General features: G+C 38.7%; 1 protein-coding gene across 4 annotated transcripts in view; it reads right to left on the bottom strand.

The window, feature by feature from the left end:
- The window catches only part of CDK14 (cyclin dependent kinase 14), a 353,941-nt gene that overhangs the window by 271,774 nt on the left and 55,363 nt on the right, over nucleotides 1-26,804 (bottom strand). The window contains exon 1 of one of the 4 annotated variants that reach the window (XM_069859621.1): nucleotides 15,174-15,343. The exons of 2 other annotated variants lie outside the window; for them this stretch is intronic. Coding sequence is in view for 1 of the 2 variants with exons in the window: in XM_069859620.1 (XP_069715721.1) it covers nucleotides 14,914-14,988 (75 nt within the window). In the remaining variant the exon portion in view is untranslated. Of the gene's footprint in view, nucleotides 1-14,913; nucleotides 15,067-15,173; nucleotides 15,344-26,804 lie in introns of those variants that run through there. One more of the 4 variants, XM_069859620.1, reaches the window with a different exon arrangement.

Here is a 26,804-nt window from a genome sequence, read left to right as displayed (position 1 = left end):
ATAGAAATATTGAGCGACTGTACTTTGTGGGTTTTATGTTTGTGGTTTTGATGATCCACAGTAACAGCAGATCAAAGATTTCTCTTGTACATAAAAAATTTAAAGCACATTTCCTGCACAGTGCCATCTGGCCAAACAATAATACACCAGGTCAACTCTAATGAAAGACATTACCAGCATTACAAACTAGGCTTTACAAGGGTTCACATTTCTTCTCATTAAAGTGGTTTCTCCTAGACTAAAACTCACCCAAGTTTTAACTGAGAAAAGGAACAGCCCCCCTTCATTCCAAATGATAATTCCCTCTCAGGCCAAAATTAAGGCAATTACATAATTTTCGTTTATTACTTCAGAGACAAAAGATAGAGAGCTGCAGCACAACGAATTTTTAATCAGCCCTCTTATAAAATTAGTTGGTTACTTTTTCCTGAAACAACTCGTATGCACAGATACGCACCCACATACTTCTCACTGTCCCCTCCAGATCCATGTTCTTGCAATGCTTACTACCAGCAAATACATTTTAATAAAATGTAAACTGAAATGTAATAAAATGTAAATCAACATGGATGCAAATAAATCATTAAGTATTTCTCAGTCTATGAAATCCTATGATCTACAAAACAGGAGTAGGAGATAGGGTAGAAAGGTTCAAAAGCTGTACTTGTCTCCCTTTCAAATTACCATAGGCCACAGCTATAAACATACTACAGATAATAATGCCATGGGTGCTGCTTCTAGGGTTTTTTTTCCACTGGAAAAATCTCATTCAGCGTAGCTCTAACATGGGCCAAGCAAGCATTGTATTAAAAAAAAAAAAAAAGGCAAAAAGCAAGACATCTGTTATTATTGATCATCTCTACCAGAAGCAGTAGTAGTTTAGAATTAGATATTTAAGGGTGACACTTTAACCTTCCGGTCACTTCACTGAGTCTGGAGTAGGATGAAAATGCCCACAATCATCTTCTAATAGCAGTCTTTAAATGTGCAAATTACTAAAACCAAGATATACACCAACCAGCCCCCTGCTCAGAAGTCAAACACCTCTGTGGATGCACAGGCTGAACATCAGCATTACCCGTGGAGAAGACTGAAGACTGCAGGGAAGTGCCAAAAAGCAGGGGCCACTCCTCATGCCCTTCTGCCTGCTCTGCAATGCAGCACTTCAGCCAGTGCAGGCAAGGGGTTTCATTCATCACTTCTCTCTCACCAATATCAACAGTCCCCTAGCAGAAATAAAACATTCTCTCCAAGTGACCACTGACCACAGCGTACTGTGGTCCAACAAAGCTAAGCTTATGTTGCTGTTGAAGATTATGCATTTCCACTTTGTCTGCCCTACCTATAAAAATCAAGAGAAATTAATATTTAAGCAGTTGTTTGGCATTCTGTGATTGATAGTCGAAGTCCAACTTCATGCGGAAATTCCACACTGTGAAACGCTAAAGGCGTAGATCTAAAACATCAGCACTGAGCACTGGCTATAACTTCAAAATCACACAGCTAAAGGCTGCAGTAAACTCATTGGTAATTTCAGATTTCCCTCCAGCAGCGAGAGCTGAGAGCTGAACTACCACAATAGCCTCAGTTTTGCCCCAGGGCAGTTGATGCACAGACCCACGACTGTTGTGCTCCAGCTAATAGTAGAACTTATTCTATAATGACTTATCATGAAAGAAAACAGCAGTGTTGTGAGGAAGACTGATTCATAACATATCCTAGAGATCTTCCTGCACATATAAATGATTAATTTCACCAGCATAATCAGAATGCTTTCAGGAACAGTACAGGTTTGAATTTTTCAATTACACTTATTCAGCCTTTTAAATAACACTTTTACCTTGTACTACATCACAAAGGTGATGCTTATAAAATTTAGCTTTTCGAATTATACATATTAATACTTAGCATCAGAAGCTCTTAGACCTTCAAACTGCTGTCTACCACCTGGTAGTTCCTTGCTGGTACTCAGAAGCAGCCTAAATCACCCTCTTACTTACAGCTGTCTTTTTGTGTAAAAGAGTTAAGGACCATTTTCCAGATAAAGCGCAGTATTTGTCACAAAGGACAAAAGTTTCTTTTCACTCTTTTTTAGAAGCTTCTGTGTGATCCTCTGGGCTAGTCACAATTTCCTTGTCAGTCATTTTGCCATCTCTAACACTGGACCTTTCTTTTTACCCCATTTCATCTGTTTTGTCTAAATAAGTCATAGGCTATTCAGAGTGGGGACTACTCTTTTACTAACCCTACATGCAGAACAAGTCCTGCAAATTCCAATTAAGATGATATTTCAGAAAAAAGTTGAAAGTTGTATCTTGCCAGTGCAGCATCAAAACTGGATGATTTTATTAAATATCTGTTTTAGCTACAATTACCAGAATACGAAATCAAAGTTAAACAGGTGCAAGACCACATATAAAGAAACGATATAAAGTCAATCTCTATGATTCATCACCCCTTCTTGTCATTGCTCTATAACTCTACATAGTAATGCTGTACCTAAAACAGTACAGCCTAGACACTCAATGGGATGCTGTAAATGCCACCAGAGCCTAAAAACTGTGCTATATGAACATGATCACAAAGGCGCTTAACTATTAGAAGTACTTACTTCAAATGTATGTAGAAACAACACATGTGATATCTTGGTTTGTCACACACAAGATGACAATTATGCTTCACAAAATGTAGTCAAGAGAAAGAGGAGGTAAGAACTTTCCAGTAAAGAATGTGATATCCATTTAATGAAACTTACACCTAGAAAACACCATGAGCCATTAAGCAGTTTTAATTAGTTTCTTTAACGGAAGTTATCATACATGTAAATGTTATTATGTCAATACTTAAATGATTCTTTCACCTTCAGGAGTTACTGCCATGATGTGGTACTTCTCCCACCACAAACTACATTCAAAATGTAACTTTCAGAAGGAAAGACTATTTCAGAAACTATTTGGCTTTTAAAAGTAGGGCAATGAAGCCACAGTTACCACTTTCAGAATAGGTATTTCTGCCTGCAGATCTCATAACTATGAGGAACAGAGGAATGAGATCTTTATTTATGCTTTCTCTTTTCTTTACAGGAAACAGGATCTAAAAACAGGCCAATCAACTTAATATATTCAACAAATATAGATTATTACAAGTGGAACAGATAATACGCTAAAAAACTCTGTCATGTATGGACTCTTTGAGCAGGCATTACCATCCTTCCAAATCTTATATCAGATAGTAAAGACTCAAGGAAGACACTGCCTTTCTATGCTTTCTCTAGAAGGTACATATATATTTCCTACATGGAAAAAGGTTAAAACAAATTAATGGCAATGGTATGTATGGTATTCACACCAGAGGACTTTATATGTAGGACATTCATCCCCCAAGTCTCTGCTTTGGTTCCGAAATTGACGTCCTGGAAAACCTAAACTAGACTCCAACGACTAATCTTCCTTTGGAAACAGTCTTGCTCTTCTCCACAGAGAACAGAGTGGTCCTACAGAAACTCATTTTTTGTGTTTGAAGTTACCGTATGGAAAGCACTTCCAAAGCAAGAGTCACAAACTGTCCAACACTCAGTGTCTTTGTGGGAACGGTTTAAACTGGAAATAGCAATGGCTGTTTCCTACCCAGTGAGGTAGCAATTAGTTATCCAGTCTCAAGTAAAAAGACAAGATGGGAGATGATGAGACAGAAGTCATTTCAGCACTTAACACCTACAGCACAAAGACCTGCCTTGCAGTTGCCTGAAAAGTTCTACTCTACTTTTGAAACAAATAGCAAAGGGAAGATTTAGCTAGAAAATCAGAATATTCATGTCAATTCAAATATTACTTGAGGAATCACAGATACTAACAACGTAAGGCAAAATAAAAAGTAGCTCCACAACAGTTAGTGCATTTTGGTATTAAAAGTTATTTTAGTGTTTCTCTATGAGGTTTTATTTATTTAAAGGGAAAAGAGACATTATCACAAATCCAGAACATTAAAGCAAGGGCACTTCAAAATTTCTAACCTCAGAACAACAGAAAAGCGTAACACAGTTTGCACTTTGCAACTTTCTTAGTTGCTGATCAGAAGACAATGCATAACAGACAACAAAACAGCTTGGACAGTCTTTTTCCCCCCCTCTCATCCTACTCAATCTCACAATCAATCTGAGAAGATCCCAAGGCAGCTCTAGGATAAACAGGCTTAGTCATCAATACATCAGTATCACTGGGCTACAGTTTCCTACAGCTCCCACCGTAACATCACAGTATTTATCGTACCTCAAGACACAATGTCTGCAAACAGTGGACATTACGATGACTGCTGAAGTTAAGAAGCTGGAACCACATGAAGTGTATTGCCTAAAGCCCATAATAAATCCCATTAAAAAAATCAAAACTGGTATAACCACTCATGGAACCATTTCTAAAGAAAGATGTCTCCTAGAATCACCTTATATCATTTCAAGCAATACTCCTGAATCTGCCTTTGAGAATAATGTTAAAAAAATGTAATAATTTATCAGATTTACTTATTGTAATACAGTTTCAATGCAAGACTTTTTTCACTTCATCACTGTCAGCACAATTAAGAGGTCCCAAACAAGCAGGATTCTTAGAATTAAAGGTTGCTGGATTAACTAATTTATTGTCCAAAGTCATATATCATTTAAAGAGCAAGAGTGATCAGTTAAAACATGCAAGTAATTTATAGTCCTTATGGTTCATGAATCTTAGAACAGTCACAAATGTCCCCTAAATTAATCACTTAGTAAAAGATAGGCTGTTCCATATCAGTGGAAATTTATTCATATGAATAAAGATATCCTCAATAACAAAGAAAAATCAACTTTGGAATGACATACCAGACATCCTACCACACAGAAGAGAAAAACCTAAAAAATGTTTGTATTGTGCAAAGACATACTACTCTGAAGTTCATCACGTCTTTTAGGAAGATGCATTCTACCTGGGTCTTTAATTCCTACATGTACATCCTACCAGTGCTTACTATGGTCATCCAGACTTATGTAAAATATTAAACTATTTTCATCTATCTGCTACTCTTTATCGGTCATTGCCACTGTGTGCAGCTGGGGAAGAAGTGGTCAGTTGGGTAAATACCAGAGTGAACATCCAAAATTCTTACAGAAAAAACACTCAGATTGCTGATTTGTACTGTTCTGAGAGAAGTAATACGAAAGGACCTGACAGAGGGAAACCCAAAATTGAGCGCTTGCAGTGCAAAAATAAATAAAACACTGAGTGACTTAGTCAAGGAAGTCACTTAACCTCCAAAAATTCCATTTCTCTGTTTATAATAAAGATCCTGCCCTATCTCAAACAGAAGCCAAGATGCATTAATTAATTTTGCAAATCACTTATGCTTTTTAAAGTGAAATATTATGAAGATATACATTATAATTTGTAGAGCCAATGCCCTCTGGAAGGCAGCACAACAATCTCATAATTACAGAGCTTGCATTTAGCTGAGAGATGTATAAAGAAAAAAATCATAAATAGCAAAGTGACTACTAACCTAACAGCTGAATTGTTGAGAGCATAAGGACAGAGTTAATTTTCACTGAAAAATAATCCTATCTGGATATGAGATTTATTATCTTTTATAAACACGTTATTTTCTATCAAGTCTTGGTAACATGGCAATTGAGAACTATACAAGTCATCTGCGGATTCTGGCAGCACTGGCATTTGACATTTACTACTTATAAAACACAACTTGGGAATGTTCTGAAGTATTATAAGCAGCTTTGTTCAAAATAAAAATGCAACTATCTGGAGAACGATCCTCTTTGGAGAGCAAAGCAGTAGGGCAGCTCTTTCTTCTTATAACCAGAGTTCTTGCCTGATTCTTCTTGGCCCAGCTGGCAGCACTCCCCATCTCCCCTGAGAAGAGAGGGTCAGCAAATGACTGCTGCGGTTCAGCTGGTTAGAAAGCTAAAATATGGGAAAAGATCAAGGAAGAACAAGTGATGAGATAAGGACTGAATCAAATTGTGAAAGGGGAAGTAGAGCATGTAATGCTGCACGACATCACCTGGGAGTTCATACTGGAACTACCAGTGCAATCAGGCCCAATTTTGAAAGAGGTCCTTCTACACTCACCCTCCTCTGTAATCATCGGCATCAGCTCTTTGGTTTGAACATTTGATGGGCACAGCTAGAAAGAGCCGTACAAGAACTTGAGTACAACAGAGAAATAAAAAGGGGGAAAACAAAGGACAAGAAATAGAGTGACAGTCACCCAAGGAAGGAAGGAAGAAGTGAGGAAGAAATTATTATAGAATAGGCATTTATTTTCCTACCCTGACTGCCTGTTGTTTCTCTCCAGTAATATCCAGGGGTAACAGGCTCACCTCTGTCCCAGAACTACAATTCATATTCTCAGGTAGCATTTGTTTAACTTTATTTGGATACAGAGATTACTAGCTATGAAATAGTAAACATAACTAAAAACAGAGACTGAAAATGGTATCTGGGGATATGGTGTGCTTCTTGCTGTACCTAGCACAAACTTGCTCATACATCTCCCATAGCCCATCTCAAAGTCACTTTCCAAAAATGGTTGTTTTATTTCTGAAGTTGAGGCTGATGTTAAACCAACTGTCTTTGTCATATGGAAGAAGGCAAATATAAAAAGGTCACTGAAGTGCCAGATGGAAGAATTTTTGAACTGGAAGCTCTGACATTAATTCTCTGTGTTTGTCTGAAACACAGTACTCACTGAGCAGATTAAACGTCTGGGCTGAATTGCCAAGTGAGAAACAAGTCACTCTCATAGAAAGGCCATCTGATCAGATCTGGAGTAGGAATCCCAAAATCATACAAATCTGAAAAGAAGTTTAAACACCTGAATCAAGGAAAAAAATTATTATGCTGGAAGTTATTACAGGCAGTGCCTACACAACTCTTTCTTCTCCTTCCTTCCCTCCCATCACACCAAATCTGCAATATTGCAAATGTTTATTCTGCTGAATCAATACCTGAAAGTTAGCACAACTACTGAATCAAGTACAGTTCTGGGAGTCAGGAATTACTGCACATGATTGTATGTCCCTTGGACAAGGCAAAGCAGAGCTGATTACTTCTAAAATTAGTATTTTTTTTACATTGACCTCACAGTTTTACTTCAGAAAAGCCAGTTTTCAGGCCATTAAAGTTGATGTTCCTCTCCTCACAGAGAAAAAAAGATCTGATTTTGAAGAAAATCACCGAATCACAGAATTTTCTGCTGGAATATACCTTTAAGGTCATCGAGTCCAACCTTAAACCTAACACTGCCAGGTCCACCACTAAACCATGTCCCTAAGTGTCACATCTATATGTCTTTTAAATACCTCCAGGAATACAGATTGCACTTTAGGTATATAAAAGCATACATATGTCCTCAAAACAAAATCCTGTTCTGCAACAATAGTTGTTAGGAGGAGTCACCTAAGGACAGGGTCTCAGCTAAAGGTCGTGCAGAAGTTCTGACAGCCTGTAATGTACATGGAGAGAGACAGAAACTCAACAGAGCTATTCTAAAGGCAGATTTTGCTCTATTTCTACACTTATGCCCCAAATGCAGTAACTGTGTTAGTAATTAAAGCCTAGCAAATAGATTCTTCCTTTTACTTGCATGATGCTCAGGTTTGCTTCAAAGTAATATATAACACAGCATTCAAGCTTCTCCTGCAATTACAATCAGGCTACTGCTTCCATTAACTTGATTCAAGACTTGCTTCATCCAAAAGCAGGAAGGTCATTCCTTCAACAAACCAAGCAGACCACAGGAGCGGATCAGCAGAGGTGCTGGCGTGGGAGAGGCAGCTTGCAGTGCCGAGCATGAGCCAACAACTCCTTGGTAACCAGCAGAACGGTGGAGAAAGTGCCTGAACATAAACACTCTCCCATGAAATTGTGACAGGTGGCATCTACACTCTTTTACTTAGTTACCCACTTGTATCTGTTGTCTATCCTCCTCTGTAACCATATGAACAGCATTTAAAAATAAAGATTAAAAAAATATTTCAATCCTTTTCCCATATCAGCCTCCTGCTCCAACAGATGGCTACATGTACCAGTGCAAGTTTATACAGTCTTCCTTCCATAAGTGCATTATTAGTAGTTTTGTACAAACATTATATCAAGTCTTTCTAAGTCTACAGCTTTATAATTTTATTCTATCTTCCAACACTCCCCTTGATCATGAAGTTATCAAAGGCATATCCACAGATGCAGTAAGTCTTCCCCCCACCATATTGAAGTGTGAGAAATCTTGAGAGACTTGACAGCAAAATGCCTGTTCTTGCTAAATACTGAGACTGTCAGTAAGGTTTTTAAGACAATAAATGGTAAATAACTCCAGGCCTTGAAAATAGGCTCTATCTAGTTCTTTTAGGCTCCTTTGCTCCTTCGCCCTAGCAAGTCTCTCGATTGTTTCACAGGTATCATCATGTATCTCTGATGGAAGTTAAAACAAAAAATGCTCTCCTGCAAGAAGGGACTGCAACAAAAAGACTGCTACTGTTCAGATCTGGTCACACAACTGATGGCATAAGTCAACTAAATTCTTTTATTTCATGAACCTGAAGTCAGATGAAAACAGTGAGATACGATGACATTAAAACTTAATTTATAATTACAATGAACCATAGAGTTTGTTTCAGACTGAAAAGTCGTTCAAAGAGAGTTTAAGAATTCAAGACTGACCTTTACATATATGACAAATAGCACTTCTCTTAGAAAAGAGGAAGGATACAGGTTACACAGTTATGTTTGTAAAATGTATGCATTTGCAGATGGAAAGATTTACAACCATGTTCTGCCAATATAAGGACAACCCTCATAGAACTGAAGCAGGATGCAGTACCATCCTTCACAAATCAATGGGGGCCTCACATCATCTTCAGAAGACACTGGAAATGCTTCCCAAGAAATAATTCAAATCTGGAACAGTAAATTAGTTTGGCTCTTTCTTCTTTCTTTCAGACGAATTCCTTCATTAAAAAAAATAAAATAAAAACACAAAAATGTGCTTTCTTCATTCTCTTCCGTTTACTGCACTTTTTCTTCTTTCTTTTCCTTACTTCTCTTCCAAAATTCTTTTTATTATCACCTTTAGCAAAAGCTAGAAGAAAAGCTAGGTAATGACAGCTCTTTAGTTCACTCTGCTAATGCATTTTAAAGTTTCATTCTAGTAGCTAAAAAGAAACTCTCCTGCTCTTACGTGTTTCATCCCTGAGGTCAACCACCGTACAGCTTGAGAAATGCAGCTTCCAACACAGATCAATGTCACAAGGAAGATAAGCTATCCGAGTGATTCTAGATCTGCTCCCCTACATATTATCCTCCAAATACTGAATTTGACAAGGCATCCTTTATCAAATGAGCACAGTATAAAGGTATAGACAGAAAAAGAGCTTCAGCTTCCTTCATTATTCTCTTGTGCGAGTACTCTTCAGATATTTGAAGAGCCTATATTCCAATTCAGTTTCCCAGAAATCTTAGCAATACCCATCCACAATATTTCTGCCATTGTTTTGGTTTCTTTTCATGGCAGTTTAAGAGTTCAGATGAGGATGACAAGTCCAGCTTCACAAGCAATTAAATAAAGAGAGTCCTCGTCTGTCTTTGGATTTCATAAACACCTGACTCTTCTTTTCTCATTTGTTCTTTTTTCTTTTTCTTTTTTTCCCCTCACATAAGTGGAGTGGTTACAGAACTGTATAAAACTTGAATGAAAAGTCTTAAGGGAATTTTCTAGCAGCTACTGAAGGTTTGTCAGACTTGCAGTAGCACAGTAACTTTCAAAGCAAAAAGGTATAAGGAAGCATAATGAAACTTGCTTCTCGGTACATAATGTGCTCAGTACATAAAAAAACGGCAGAACGTAGGCAAAAAAATCCATGTCTCACAACTCAGAACTTTGTCAGGGGGCACAAAGAAAATTATAGCATCTAAAGTTATTTAGAATATGAAGAACACTCCAATATATCTTTTCTTGCAAAGATGTATAAAACTTAAAATGGTGAGGTATCAAACTGATAGTGAGAAGAGCTCAACAGAAGAGGGACGACTGTAATTTTATAAGAATTCTCTGAACAGCACAGAGACAATAATCAATTTTCAAAAAGCTATATAATTCAACAGAGCAGTGAAAATCACTGCTGCTGCTGCTTTGATGGGTCCAAGCAAAAAATGTGCTGCAGTAGACTTACGAGTATGCTGAAATTAATTCTAAAGAAAAAGTTGTAACAGTACAAAACAGCCAAGCCTGCTGCAGTTGGTGGCAATTTACACCTCCAAAGCCGTGAGCTCATCTTAAATGACTTTCAATGAAAAACAAATCCTGAGAAGCAAATTGGTTGAAAATCTCATCTATCATTCCAAGTTATCAGTGAGAAGTCCTCCATTCTTACAGTACATTATGTTTCTCATGAAAATATTTCACAAAATTCAGACTGCAGATATTTTGCATGTTTTTTCCTGTACGGCTGCAGTATAATTACACTCTTTATTTATATAATTTCGTGTATCTGGACTACTTTGCCAAATACAGGGACTTCCTTGCCAACTTGAAAATTATGGGTGGTGGTTCCACCACTTTCCCAGGCAACAGCAAAACCAACAACTTCCATCATTAAACTGTAGAACCTTCCAAAACAATTCTTCAGCATGGCATTAAAGTAACATTTCTATAGCAAATATTCAGCAATGGAACCAATCTGTTCATTTAAAACCTCACTATTTACACGGTAGCCTAAGCAAGCATATTTTACATATTCTCTACAGGTTTAAATAGATTTTCTTTGCATTTCCACAAAGATTTAATAAACTGGGAAAGGACATATTCAAACATACTAAGCCTTGTAGAATGAAAAGCATCAGAAATGAATTAAATGTAGCCGAGTTCTCACAATACATCAACAAGCATTATGCTTTTTTTTCTAGTGGTTTTATTTCCTCACTGCTCACTTGGCAATATTTGGTGGTTTCCTCTTCAGGTAAGTTGTATACCATTTAGTATTAAATTATAAACATCCTACACAGCAAAACTGAAATACAGCTAACATGAATTCTATACAATTTCCAGGACAGAACAATACAGACTGGGTCAAAAGCTTGCTGATACGATGTTTGCTACTTGCTTAGATTATTTTACATTTACACAACATCTAGTTGAGGTTTATCATAAATTCTTTTCAACCAGAAGCTACAACAGATCTCCTAGTCAGCAGGACAAGATAGCAAGTTCTACTGCAGCATTAACTTATCCCTTTTAATAATAAATTCTAAAACTTTTTACAAAATTAAACAGAAATCTCCACCCACACTTTTCACATCATTTCTGACTAACACACCATTATATAGTAAGACAATTAACAGATAAAACTGCCTGCTTCTGCATCTTTTCTGGGCCAGTCCAGAACTTATATGGGAACTTCAGAGAAAGCCCATCCATCCAGGAATACAATAAATCCAAAAGCAAGATCACAATGCTACTTCAGTTCATCAGTAATAGAGGGAAAAGCCCAAAAGTTACTTTTACAGAGGCAAAATGTCCCGCTGATGCTGTTGATTCAAAAATCTTACAGTACAAAATCACTCCCCTTAATTCAACATCCAGCATTATGCTAAATTGCTATATGCTTGCTTTTTCCTAAATTGCCAAATCCAGCATTATGTGTAGGCTTATACTAGGGAGTGGAATGAAAGATATCAGTGAAAAATACACAACACATGAAAGAGATGCACAGAATCAATAACTCCACAAATACAAAACGTACTCATCTCAAAAGCAAAAGTAGCCACAGAAAGGTATTTACCGAACCAATCCAAAACCCAGAAGTCACCATGTACTTGGAAAAGCTTCATGACTGATGGAGCTGCTGCTGCGAGAAGCTGTCCTGATATTAATGTTGTGATAGCAGGCTTTAAAAGTTAGTTCCTTAATTAACCAACTTTCCATTCATGTATTTGCCTGCCCCGGTACCAAAAGAAAAACCTAATCAAAGTTGTTGAAAGCCAGTAGGGACCTACCTAAGGGAACTTAAGCTCAGAAAACATAATATTTAACCCATCGTTCCCCAATTAAGAATACAGTTACATTTTTCTCTATTTCAGAAACAGGCTTTGAAGCACTGAAATCGTGCAGTCTCTCTGTCGTTTCAATTCATACCTGCTAGGACACTCTCCTTCATTTCAACATGGTTTGTAAGCTGTAATTATCATTGTATCAGTACCTGAAAGGTTTAGGAAGTTTTTAACACTAGTGTTGTCAAACTCACTTTACAAACTGTATATAGCAGCTGACAGCTGATTATTCTGCCAAGGTCTTCAAAGGGAAATAACCACAAAGAAAGCTGTCTGGATCTACTTGGCAGTTCCTATGAACATTAAGGGGCACATCCACTCACATTTATAGAGAAGTCAACAAATACAGCAGCCTGAAGCCTCACCTGATGCAGGCCAAGCATTTGCACAAGCTCTCAATTCAGCAAATTCCTACTGAGTGCACAGGTCGGGCCAGGACAGTGTACTGAAACCTGCACAAGGTAAAAGCCTGGCTGTAGCCAGCACCGTGCCAGGTTTTCCCTTAAAGAACAAAGTAATCTCTTGCCTCTGGAAGCTGAAGCCCAGTGAAATTGTCTGACTCCCTCTCACAGTGCCCATGCCAGCTACCCCTTGGGACTTAGCAGGCTCACTGGCACTAAGGGCAACCATAGGCTCTTTTTTTAATGGTGCTGCCCAGTTCCTTGTCTGTGCAGCATCCGGGAGAAACAAGAACTGCCTACCTCAGACACAGTACCTACTCAGAGGGCAACTTTTTAAATCACCCACCAAGTGTGAGGGGAAAAATGTTAGTGTGTGGGGTTAGTTCTAGGGATTGTTTATTTGTTTGTTTTTGTTTAAGATTTACACAGCAAAATAGCTAAAAATATATAGTTGGGGGATCATTTTTGCTAGCGGACTTCAAAACCTGGCTCACCTCTTTACACTAAGATGCAATGCTGATGATATTTTGGCCTGCTCAACTACAGCTTTTTGAAGTTCTTTCTCTCTGGAGTCAGAGACATGAAGAAGACTGGCAATCATTCTTGGGCAAGTTCCTATCTTATGCTATAACAGGCATCAACTTCACTACAAAGCTGATTCACAACAGGGAAGACTATAATCTTTCCAGAGCACTAAGCGCTAAGCCTACTAAACTGTGTATTTCTAACGTTTCCCATCTGCATTCTTAACTTTTGGCCACATTTTCCCCATTATATGTTATTACACACACACACACAGAGTTAATTTAGGTTCTATGATTAACTAAATATTACCTTAAGGAATATGTTTTATCAATAAAAAAATGTCCAAAACATTATTGATTTCTTAAGCTCAGAAAAATAAAATGGGAAAACTCCAGAGACAGTGGTAACACAGTGAACAGAGCTGATGGTTTTACATCTGGGGAGAAAGAACACTTGGAGGAAGAAAGCTGGTGGAAGCAACAACTTTCACATACACACATAGATGAAAAATCACCAGTAAGAAAGACCCTAATTTAAAATTCACTTTAAAAAATCACGCCTAAGAGTTTCTGTAGTTTCATTCTTTGCATAGTACGAGAGCAAACACAAGTGGTTAGATTACTTCTATGTATTAAACAATGGCAAATGCACTGAAGGTTTACAGTTTATTAAAAGGCATGACTGCAAAGGAAAACTTGCTAAAAAAGGCTGGCAGGTGAATAATTATTACAATAGAAACATTCAGGGTTATTCTTGTCCAAAAATAAAAGCACCTCTACTTTCTAAGACAAAGCTACGCAAATAAAGTTTGCATATAGTGTGAAACAGCCCATTTCACATCACTTACACTGCAGTACATAATGCAACACATTAAAAAAAAAATTAAATAAGGGACTCCAGCAAAATAATAATGAAACCTTCCTAAAATAATTGACATAGGACTGAATCTTCCCCCTTTAATCATATTCAGTGACTAAGAACGAAAACCTCTTAATTGGCAAGTACAGAAAAAGCAAACATGACTCGCTGTCAAACTAGTTATTTGATCCCACACTGATATATCACCGATCTCTTCTTAGAGTATAATTCACATACTGCATAAAGTATAAACACACTCCTCTAGAAAAATAAACCTCTGTTTTTACCCTTAACTAGTAATAGCAGAAGACATATTTCATCACTGTATCACTATTACCACAGTTAGTTTCCTTTAAATGCTAGAACATATGGTGAAATACTTTTTTGTTTAGATCCACTGGACTTCTGGTGAAATCAATCTATGGCTTGATCTACAACTGAAACACACTACCTGTCAGTTCAAGTCATCAAAAACAATTCAAATTACTCCCTATGATGGTCACATTTTAATCTTTCTGTCTTATACTAATAATAACTGCTGCTTTTTTTCCTCCTCTCTTTCCCTGAATACACTGCTGCTCTAAGCTTTCGTATGTTGAAATATTCCACTAAGATCCAAACCACTGCCAACACACTCCTACATAGTCATTCAAGAATGACTACTTACAATGACTACCTCACTTTTTGTTTTATTAAATAAAGAGAGCATGCAAGAGAAATAAAATAATCACAGAGGCTAATAAGGCAAAAAGATATTCTGATGTCCATGATACAGTATATATTTGTAGAGGATTGTTTTAATTTTCTCTTTATACCACAAAAGAAATCTATTCAGATCTAGCAAGATGCACAGACTTGTTAGCAGAGATGAAAAAGTGGCTGATCACATCCTTCACTCACTCGTACCAGAGGGCATTCAGTCAAGCATATATTGGAAAAAATTGCCCATACTATCCTCTTAATACAAAAATAAATAAGTCTGCCAGAGAGAGAAATACAAAGCTGTACTGAGAAAAAAGCATTGCTTTTGAGCCTTCCCCTACCTTTTCCTTGATATTTACAAACCGCAGGCAGTGCTGCCGGGGAGTCTCACCAGTGTGGCTGCCAAGAGGTCTCATGTGGCTTTTCCAGCTTCCCACCGCCTCCCTCTGCCTGGATGTTAAGCATTGCCGACAAAACCCACCCTAACATGCACAGAATGAATCCTGCTCAAGTTAGAAGCATGTGATAACTAGGTTTCAGGCTGAAAAGGAAAACCTCAGCACACAATTAATCCCAGAGATTTAAAGAAGCCCCATCTTACCGTTTTGCTGTTGCCCAAATCAGGTTAGATTCACCTGCAACTCTTTGGCATCTCTCTAATGTCAGTGTTTGCTGTCAGGCCAGGCTCATTCAGCAACTGAATTCACAACATCTTTCTGCACTAGCAAGCTGAAATGGTACGGCTGTACTACAGTGAAGAAAGGGGGAAATCTAAAGCAGAAAACAAAGAAATCCCTCAAGACAGGGTAATCCCAGTGGAGTAAAATATAAAAGGTACAGATGAGCACCAAGGGTACAATATTTCTCTGTCTAAATTTCACCAGCAATACCATGCTCTTTCTAAAAAGATTTTTTTTTTTAAAAATATATGATGGACTTGCCTGTGGAGTTCCCAGAAAGGCAGAGTACCCAGGCTCTGCAGCAGCACTGCAGCCAAAGTAACCATGCATATACTATCTAGGCAATTTACAGAACTCCCTTTGAAAAGATATCGATCTACACTATAGCACTGCCTCCACAATACAGAACTGCAGCCAAAATTGCTAATGGTGATTTGATAGGAATTAAGGAAAAAACCTCAACATTCAATCAAAAGGATACAACTAATCATCTGCAACTCAATTAGGTCCCAGAACCAAAGGAAACCAGCAAGTTCTTGAGAGGCAAATGATATGAAAGCCATAATCTAAGGTCATCTGGAAATAAGCACTACGAATGCCACAGTCCACTTTTATAGAAACAATAAATATGAAAAAGCATTTAAAAATGTATTGAGCCAAAATATGAACTCTGAAGTTAATTCCAGCATTGTAAGGGTGAAACATAGTATTTAATTTATGACCGCACAAAACATGCAAAGCTGTGACTAGGAGACAGACACCTACTCCATGCTTAGAAGCCACTGCTGAGCCCAAACCATCTTAGGTGTGGTAGAAGGGAAGAGAGGGCAGCCAGAGCTAATCCCCAAAGAAGGCTTCTCCAAAAACAGAGGCAGCAAATCTTCTCCATCTCCTACTCCTACAGCAGCCCCTGCTGGCCTGTGCTTCAGATGCCTTCTGGCTCCCCAGAATCCTCCCAGGGTTGGGGGACCACTAGACAGACTATGCTAGAACAGAGAACAGTAACGTATACAGAAGTGAAACCTTCAAGAGAGAAAGAACACTGATGACATCCTGAACACACAGAAATATTTTTCTTTTTTACATAACAAGGAGGTGCAATGGAACTAGCAGGTGAAACACAGACCTGACTCACACCCCAGACAGCTCCAGCGACCCACAACACGAGACCATTGCAAACAGGGTCCCTCAAACAGTCACACTTGGAAGAAACCAGAGCATGCTTCAACTCCACACACTTGCTCGAGTCTCACCAGCGTCATCATACTTAAACACACACTTAAATACTTCTCAAGGCTCACAGCTGAGTCACATCATGGCTTCAGTGACAAAAAAACTTGAATGGCATGAGCAAACTCTATGAGATGCTCCCAAAACTGAACAGCACTTGGGTTTTTCTTCCTTCATCTTTTTCCCAACCTTAGTCACAGTGTATGTTCCAGAAGACTACTGAGTTTCTTCACTTGGTTTTTAAGCACATAGAAGGTTTCACTTCTCCCAGGAAAAGACAACCTCTAGGCCAAAATTTTTTTCTCGGATGTCTCAAGCATGATAGTCCAAAGAAAACATGAAAAATGTTTCCACTTGAAATGATGAGAAAATACGTTCAAAACATTTACATTTCTTGTCCTTATTCTGTAAACATCAAATTTGTCTGAGAATGGGGGAGAATAGGACAGAAGAATCCTCAGAAAGAAAGAAAAAGAATAGAAGGTGAGTCAGCAATTGCAGAGACGAATATATGCTAAAAGACAGGCACCACGTTAAGGGAAGAGTGGTGGAAAGCCATGGGAAAGGGTACACAGAAGGCAAGCCACTGTAACAGGGACCTGCACTCCAGAAGATAGCAAGGTGTTGGGCCAAAGCACAGAGACAGAAAGCAAGCCAAACAGCCTACAAATAATGTGATCTAACTCAAAGAAGCCAAACCCTCCAATATTTTAAAGTTAATTTTTTTACTGTATTAAAATATATCTGCATTTATTGCATTCAAGTCCTCCTTTGTTGCCTCTGACACCTCTCAACAGATTAAATTCCAGCTGGGCTCTGGCTTCCCTAACTGCATGTCTGAATTTTCAGAAGATATCTCCATGTTTCTTGTTACTTGTCCCTGCTGATTTACATTCCTTGTTTATTCATGCAGGCTTCCCACCATTTTTGCTTAACTCCATACTACCTTCACCCCCATTCCATTCTCCATGCTAGGCCCGTCCCTTCCCCTATTCCCAACCCCATTCACAGACTGTGGTTGAACACTGGCTGGAATACAAGTATGTGCTCTGCTGCTGCCCATGCACCACAGACAGGATTGGGAAACCCAGCTGGCAGGCAAAGGCCATCTCGAATTACAGCTGGAATTGATGGAACATGCTGAGCCCCCTGAGCCCCCCAAACCACAGGACTGATTTGTTTTAATAACCATTTCTCACATGCAAGGAGGCATCTTTGGCGCTTTTCAAGATAACAGATATGTAGTCACCTACAAAGTGCTATACCTTGTTTTCTGTGTAGTCATACTACATACTGTTCAAAAAGAACTTGTAAGAAATGACGTATTTCCATGACTGAAATTTCCATTAAATCATCCAAGAGAGAGGAGGGAAGAGAGGAAACAAGGGAGAAAGGGGGCTAACTCTTCCCTCTTCTCCAAGAAGCAATAACTACATGCAGTAATTTGAAAAAGTATCATACGTCCATATGAATCCATTTTTAACTCACAGGTGAAACTTCATGACTAAGGAGAGTCACTGTTCAACACATACATGTCCACTTTGATAACTACAGATTGAATCTGCAAAGAACGAGTAAACACACTACAGTTTCAAAAATGTACTCCCTTGTGAAAGCCATTTGAACTCCTAGCCTTTATAAACCACTGATAATTCAAAAAATTTATTTAATAAGATGTTTAACAAGTTGTATTCAGAAAGAGAGGGCTGGATGGGACGTTCAGTTCAGTTCCCTGGTATCACAGGCTATCATAAAAAATGACCCCTCCCTAAACTGGAAAGTCTGGATTTAGTTTGAAGTTAGAATATATAGAGTATACAAGAAAATGACCTTAACAAAACAACTCAGCAGTGACAAAAATTATTGAGTGCAAAGATAATTTTTATCTTAAGATGACAAGTGAAGCAGTGGATAATAATGCACAATGGAATGCATGGCAAGTTATTCCAAGTACAACATGCCACTGAACTTTTTCACAATATTGATATATTAATTATACCATCTGCATGTCTGGTATGGTGGGACTTCACACAAAAAGCCACTGTCTGAAATAAAATGCAATGTAACACAATGGCAATTATTTTTGCAACTTTTTAGACCAAAAAAAGATACTTTATGGTTTAAAGGACTGGTTCCAAATATATTTTGCAATACAAAGGTAGTTTAAAGCGTGAGTTGAAAGGGAACAATAACATGAAGAACTTTGTGTAATGCTTTTACACATCTAAAAAATATTTCAAATCAGTTCAGTTACATTTTCAATTCAGTGAAATCATTCTTCGCATATGAAAGGTTAATTCAATGACTTTTGACAATTATTTCTTCTGCGCGATAGGAAAGCCTAACTCCAACACTCCTAGGAAACACATATTTCCTGTGAACGCTAATACAGTTTCTCTGAGATTGCTTTATTTCATATTGCTACTTTTGTGTTCCTTGTTATCACAGAATCATCAGGTTGGAAAAGACCCACAGGATCATCAAGTCCAACCATTCCTATCAAACAGCAAACCATGCCCCTCAGCACCTCATCCAGCCATGCCTTAAACACCTCCAGGAAGGGTGGTTGAGTCACCTTTCCAGGTGGTTGAGTCACCTTTCTCTAGGCAGCCTGTTCCAGGGCCCAATGACCCTTTCTGTGAAGAATTTTTTCCTAATGTCCAGCCTGAACCTCCCCTGGCGGAGCTTGAGGCCATTCCCTCTTGTCCTGTCCCCCGTCACTTGGGAGAAGAGACGAACTCCCTCCTTTCAGGTAGTTGTAGAGAGCAATAAGGTCTCCCCTCAGCCTCCTCTTCTCCAGGTTAAACAACCCCAGCTCTCTCAGCCGCTCCTCATAAGGCCTGTTCTCCAGCCCCCTCACCAGTTTCGTTGCTCTTCTCTGGACTCACTCCAGAGCCTCAACATCCTTCTTGTGGTGAGGGGCCCAGAACTGAACACAGTATGCAAGGAGCGGTCTCACCAGTGCCGAGTACAGAGGGAGAATAACCTCCCTGGACCTGCTGGTCACACCGTTTCTGATACAAGCCAAGATGCCATTGGCCTTCTTGGCCACCTGGGCACACTGCTGGCTCATGTTCAGTCGGCTGTCAACCAACACCCCCAGGTCCTTCTCCTCCTGGCAGCTTTCCAGCCAGACTTCTCGTAGCCTGTAGCACTGCATAGGGCTGTTGTGCCCCAAGTGCAGGATCCGGCATTTGGCCTTGTTAAACCTCATGCTGTTGGACTCTGCCCAACAGTCCAGCCTGTTCAGATCCCTTTGCAGAGCCTCCCTACCCTGCAGCAGATCAACACTTCCACCCAGCTTAGTGTCCTCCGCAAACTTGCTAAGGGTGCACTCAATGCCTTCATCCAGGTCATTGATAAAGACATTGAACAGGGCTGGACCCAGCACTCAGCCCTGGGGAACCCCACTTGTCACCGGCCTCCAGCTGGATTTCACACCATTTACCACCACTCTCTGGGCCCGGCCATCCAACCAGTTTTCCACCCAGGAGAGTGTGCGCCTGTCCAGGCCAGAGGCTGACAGTTTCTCAAGCAGAATGCTGTGAGAAACTGTGTCAAAGGCTTTACTGAAGTCCAGGAAGACCCCATCCACAGCCTTTCCCTTGTCCGGTAGGCGGGTCACTTTGTCATAGAAGGCGATCAGGATAGTTTGGCAAGACCTGCCTTTTGTGAACCCATGTTGACTGGGCCTGATCACCCGGTTCTCTTGCATGTGCTTCATGATAGCACTCAAGATCACCTGTTCCATGACTTTCCCTGGCACTGAGGTCAGACTGACAGGCCTGTCGTTCCCTGGATCCTCCCTGTGACCCTTCTTGTGGATGGGCACAACATCAGCCAGCCTCCAGACCAGTGGAACTTCCCCAGTCTTCCAGGACTGTTGGAAGATGATGGAAAGGGGTTTGGCCAGCACATCCGCCAGCTCCCTCAATACTCTTGGGTGGATCCCAACCAGCCCCATAGACTTGTGGATGTCTAGTTGGGCTAGCAAGGCTCTGACCACCTCCTCTTGGATCATGGGAGCTTTGTTCTGCTCCTCTAACTCCTGAATGTATACACAGAGGGAACAACTTCCCTTACTATCAAAGACTGAGGCAAAGAAAGTATTAAGTACCTCAGCCTTGTCCTTATCCTTTATCACAGTTGTTCCATTTGCAACCAATAGGGACTGAATATTCTCCCTGGTCCTCCTTTTATTATTAATGTATTTATAGAAAGATTTTTTTGTTATCTTTCGCAGACTTGGACAATCTGAGTTCTAGTTGGGCCTCAGCCCTCCTGATTTTTTCTCTGCACGATCTCACTTCCTCCCCGTAGTCCACCCAAGACACCTGTCCCTTCTTCCAGAGCTCAACATTCCTCTTCTTTTTTTTATGCTGGGAAAGATCTCATATAAATAAAATAATCCAGACTAAAACACATTGGTGTAATGTCTCTTGTAAGAACTTGAATTTGATCTTTCAGTTTGAATTAGGACTTCCTTTATGGAAGCCAAATACTATTTTCTGAGCCTCTCTTTTTTCTTCTCTTTTAATATGCTCTTAGTTAAAGGTATCATCTGAGGCGTGTTCTAAAGAGTTCTATTTTCCTCTTATTATTAGCCAAATGTATTTAATGACAGGAAATGGAAAGGCCTGAGGCAATCAGATCTACAGTGTGATCAGCAGCTGATACACAGACACCAGATGCAGAGCTTAGTCAAAATATGGAATTTCATAATTATTCTGCTTTTAAGAAAAGAGAAGATCTGTAGGCTTTTCCACTGGGGGTGGATATCTATTCAGACACAAAACAGTCTACCCTGCAAGAATAAAGCGTGCCTTGGTATATATGTAAAAAAAAAAAAGTGTAGTCTTCTCCCAGCCACGTCTCACTCATACCTGCTATAACGAACCTAACTATTACACACAGATAGAACTGTGTCTCAGCTTGTACACGTCATGCCTTCATAATATATTGAAATTATGCTGCAAAAAAAATGCCAGTCTGAAAGAGTATGATGCCTATACCAATTATCAGGTAAATTAATCTATATGTTGTTTGCCTAAACGTTTAATTCCTAGCTAAAAGACAGTAAGTGATAGCAGTCATTCATCCTCAGCATTCCACAGGTACACATGCTGTCAACAATCACTATAGAAATAGCAGTATATTTGCAATATATTACTGAAATTCTACACAAAAAACGCACCACAGTTCCTAAGACTTATGATGTACCTGTGTACATACACAATCTCACATTTGGGTGCTAAGTTTTAATGTTACTAATATATTGCATACAAAGCACCATAACCTAGACTACTCAGGAAAAAAAAAACATTTAAACCAATATCTCAATCAATCATTTCTCAAAAACACCAAAAAGAACTCAAACAGTATAAAATTTAAATGTATGCACTCTGTCCAGAAGACGATAATAATCAGTAATGGGGCTTAGTGGGGTAGTTTTAATTAAACTAACCCATCTACTATGACATACAATTCCAAAAACCACATAGCTGCCAATTCAAAGGAAGGAAGGAAGGCAGGAAGGAAGACAGGAAGGCAGGCAGGAAGGCAGGCAGGAAGGCAGGCAGGCAGGCAGGCAGGCAGGCAGGCAGGAAGGAAGGAAGGAAGGAAGGAAGGAAGGAAGGAAGGAAGGAAGGAAGGAAGGAAAGAATCCAGCTAATCAGCAAAGGGTAGTAATATTTCAGTGACACAGATTTTAATGATGAATACTAGAGACAGTTTAGAGTAAAGTTCTTCTTCAGGGATAATTATTAAAAACCTATTGTCAATTCTTTACATCTACAAGTATAATCCCCAGGGAAGAATCCCTGAAAACGTTTCATTTTCAAGTTACATACACTGCTACAGTTGATCTTATACAGGGGTGAAACTCAATTATATCCATTTTCAAAGTCATCAAATAGCACTATAGCTAGGAGAAGAAAGCTTTCTATAAATGAATTAAAACTTAACACAAAAAGATGAGTTCACCTTCATCTCCTTCTCCAGTTTAAATGCACTGAAATTCTTGTCTTATTTGAAAGCACTGGATTTTTAGCTTCCCTTCCTTTTCACTTTGAGACACTCACATGAAAGGCTTTGTTGATTTGGTTTCTTTTTTTTATTTCACTTGATGTCTTTCTACATTTCAATGGGAAAAATATATTAGGTTTTCTTACTAACAAAAAAGATTTATGTGCAAAATGTAAGTTATCACGGTTAAAAAAATATAAAGCCAAACCTACCTCCCCACTCCTATGATGTAAATAAGAGTAAGTTGCATGTTTACAGTACCCACTTTGAAAAACCCGTATCTATTCTACTCTTTTTCACTAAGCATTGTTCCTTGGAGGCACAATTTCAGCCTTCAAGGCTTCTGCTACCTGCTGAGTTTGCCACACCATGTGAATTCATGTGAATTCATGTTAAGAGAACAGTAAGCAACGACCTTCAGATAGGAATAACTGTTGACAACTCTTGCATTGGAACTGAACTACCAAAACACAAGTAAAAGACTTCAGCTCACCAGTAGCGCTCAGCTGCTTCTACCCCTCCCCTACAGGCTTTATTAAAAAGGATAATCAAAATTTCTGATCCACTGAGCATCACAGTAGAAGATCACATCATCTATGAGTTCAAGTTCCATGGGTCAAGACCCTGGTGTCCTCTGTGGAAAACATAGAACATATATGGAAATAAGCACCCTACCACTTGATAGCTTTAAGCCAATCTAGACTATGAAGTGATGAAACTCCGAAGGAAAATAATCCAATAACCTGGATTATTTTCAGAAAAGTCATTAGGACTCTTGAGAGCTTCCTCTGTGGCCTCTATAGTACACATACAAACTGCTTTTACAGGATGTCACACAGCTTGAGAAGATGTTCTTGGATCAACTGGAGGCCCAGATTTCATCTACTTTAAAATTTAATTTATCTTGTACTTTCTCAATGAAAGACAATGAGGGGTGTTGAGGTGAATATAACTGCTCCATTAAATAAGTACAACACTACTGGCATTGAAGGAGGCTGATGGAGTATCTGCAGAAGTTGGAGATCTTTCATATTCATAAGAGGGAACTGAGTGAATGTCACAATTATTCTTGTCTTCATACTGTCACGTGTGACTCTGAAGCATTTCAAGTTAGTGGAGAGGTTTACATGACTGTGCATTTAAATAAGCTTTACCTGCATACATCAAGTGGAATTCTGGCAAAAGAATTTCCCTAAGTTCTAGACATCCTCTCCAGGCAGTTACCATAAGGAACCATCTGGTTGCTTCTGTTTTCAGAGATAACTGCAGCTGTTAATAAAAGAACCTCACAACAATGACATCTAATCGTAAATACGGTGTTTTGTTGCATCAGATAATTTCAGCAATTATTCCAGACTCCTCACGAGCTTATTAACTGGTGAACAACCTGTTTGTATTGTTACGCTTCACAATGCTCATCTCTGAGTAGTGACAAATGGCAGAAGAACCACGGACAGGTATCTAAGGCTCTCACTCTTTGTCACAGGAAGTTGCTGAGGAATACAAGATGCTATAAAGGCACGTTTATTGTGGTAATCTGTAGAAAATGAAGCCACAAACTCATCATGTAGAAGAAAAATAACTGATTCACTACCATCTCAGATGCCTTACTGGATTCAAAATACATGATGTTGAACAGTCTCTATGGCTGTTTTGTTATTATTACAGGGATAGTAACAGACAACAAATTTGTTTCTGCCAGGGTAAGACTCATTCCAAACTAATACAGATTACATGTTCATATATAATGTGTATAATGTGTTCATATATAATATAGAATAACGTATATATATAAAGTAAGGTTCTACACCTTACTAATTCACCTCCTTTCTTTTGGTTCTGCTAAATGGAGGTTCAGCTCTCAGCTTTCCTTCTAGAGAAGCTACAATCTTTCAGTTAACCAAACAGGCCATCACTGTAGGCTGAATTTAAAAAATACTTTTTTAATATTAACATCAATGAAAGCTGTCAGTATATAGTGATAATCATACAAGGTCAGAATAAAAGTTCAACTAGCCTATTTCTGAAAGAAATCAAGTTTGTCAGAGGACAACAACAGACAAATGTGATCCTTCCTCCTGTGTATCCTTCTAACCATCAGCAGTTTACTTCTTAATTCAATTATTAAATCCAGAACTAATTCTTCACAACTTGGTCAAGGAAAGTCACTTCTTAATTCATTTATACCTTTGCCCTCCAGGGGATAGAGCGTTCACAATGCCATGTAGTTAGAAACCGTTCCTTCTCTTGAAAACCAAGACAAAAAAAATCTGATTATTTCTCACTAAAGAAACATTGCACAATTATGCCCTCTTCACTAGCAGAAATTCAGCTTGTGATCTTACAGGTTACTATCTCATCCTCCTTCAGTCCCATTTTACACTCTTATGGTCTTAATTTATTGCCATTAACTCAGTGGAAGGTGTATTATATTTCTAACTGATCATTCTTGTCTTGTCCCTCTGTGTCATCTTCTGTGAAATTTTAGTTATACAATGGCTAGTATTTGTTCTGGTATTTACACAAACAGGATTTCTGCAATAACATGATGACAGCATTGCTTCTGTTCTTCTTTCTTTCCCTGTTGCTTTCTGAAGGTTTGCTTATTTTTTAGACTACTGCTGAACACTGAGTCACTATCTTCAAGCTATTATCCAATGACTCTGTAATTCTTATCCAGAATAATGTAATTTGTTTAGACTCACCATTATACACATATAGCTGCAGTTAAGTTCTTCATATGCATCAGTTTGTACATATCAGCATGAAATTATCATTTGATCATCCAAATAGTCTGTACTGCAAAATCCTTGGGCAACTTTTGGCAGTTCAACTAGCAATAGTTTTTTTAAATGTGCTAATTTTTCATCCTTGTTGCACATCTTTGTCTTCAACCTGGAGGGTTAGTTGACATTCCCCTCTAAGTATCAAAATTAGATATTTTACCTGTTCTGCATGGCACACATGACACGTGATAAATGTGTACTCATCATGCAAATCACGACGATTGGCAAATCTTATGATAGCAAAACACTAGGCTAGATGGTGGTGTGCTATGATATTAAAGAAAATGCTGACTAAATAAATAAATAGGTAATACCCAATTTAGGAATACTGTTGGTTCTCATGATAAAATACGAGAAGCAGGTGTGAGAAATATCTCCTCTCCTTCCACCAATACTTATCTACAAGGCCACACTACCTAATGGGCAAGAGTTTCACTGCAGTTTCCCATACCTTTGCTCTTTACTGATTAAATAGGCACAGAACTATGTACATTGAAAAGGCATTGTCAAACCACTACCAGACACAATGCTGACACAAGTGCTAACAGGAAACAAACAGCAAAACTGCAAGTATAATATTTATCTGTTCTTTGGTTAAACACAAAGTGTTGGGTTTGGTCTATAAAGCCCTTTACCACCCGGGTCACTAGCCCCTTACAGACTGCTTTTCTTGTCCCTTTTTATCTCAGTAATTCAGACAAGAGGGTTGCATTCACCTGGGCATTCTCACTGAAGGGCACTTCAGTCCAGAAGCTGATAAAGCTTTAATGCATGTTGAGTAGCTTATCTGTTTTCCCAGGACACCTTAGGCAAGAAATAGAAAGCATCTCAGGAGCAGTGAGCTGCTGAAGACGGAAAACTTCAGAAAGGACAAGAGAAAAAAGCCTCTTCATTGTACTATGAAAACTATCTCTACAAAATACCGTTAGTGGTAGCACAGCTACTGCAGCTTCACATGTTCAGAGAACCCATTCTCACAGAAAATTACATGTAAATGTTTTGTTCCTCCTCAGATGATCTCTTTCAACATTTCTGGAGCTGGATTCCATTAAAGTGTGTTTTCTCTATGGCTGCAGTAGGCTGAAATGGAATCATCAACAGATTTCTTCTACTCAGCTCAAAAGCAAATATGATATATCAAGAAAATCGAAGAAGCCTCAAGGGTTCTATTAATTAAAAAAGGAGTAAAACATTTATTTTGGAGAGGGGAACGAGTTTCCATTACCTTGTTTCACATATTCAGTAATTTACTTTATCTTGACATGAAATTTTAAGGGAAACACAGTTTCAGTCTAACAGATTTAAATGCAAATGAAACTTCTTTTGGTTAAATGACATGGAAAAAATATGTTGATTGATCTGTCTTCTATCTCTCTTGTATCAAGTTGGAGGCTCCCTACCACACAGGGAAAGAGAAGAAATGAAGGCCTATGAAACGAACAGCTGAATGATTCCATAAAAATGTCAGGTTGAAGGCTGAGAATGGATATTTTCTTCTGCTTGATTCAATGC

The sequence above is a fragment of the Phaenicophaeus curvirostris genome, chromosome 6, assembly GCF_032191515.1.
Source record: "Phaenicophaeus curvirostris isolate KB17595 chromosome 6, BPBGC_Pcur_1.0, whole genome shotgun sequence".
In the NCBI taxonomy this organism is placed as follows: Eukaryota; Metazoa; Chordata; class Aves; order Cuculiformes; family Cuculidae; genus Phaenicophaeus; species Phaenicophaeus curvirostris.
Note: the sequence above shows the minus strand (reverse complement) of the source record. Positions and strands in the feature narration are given on the sequence as shown.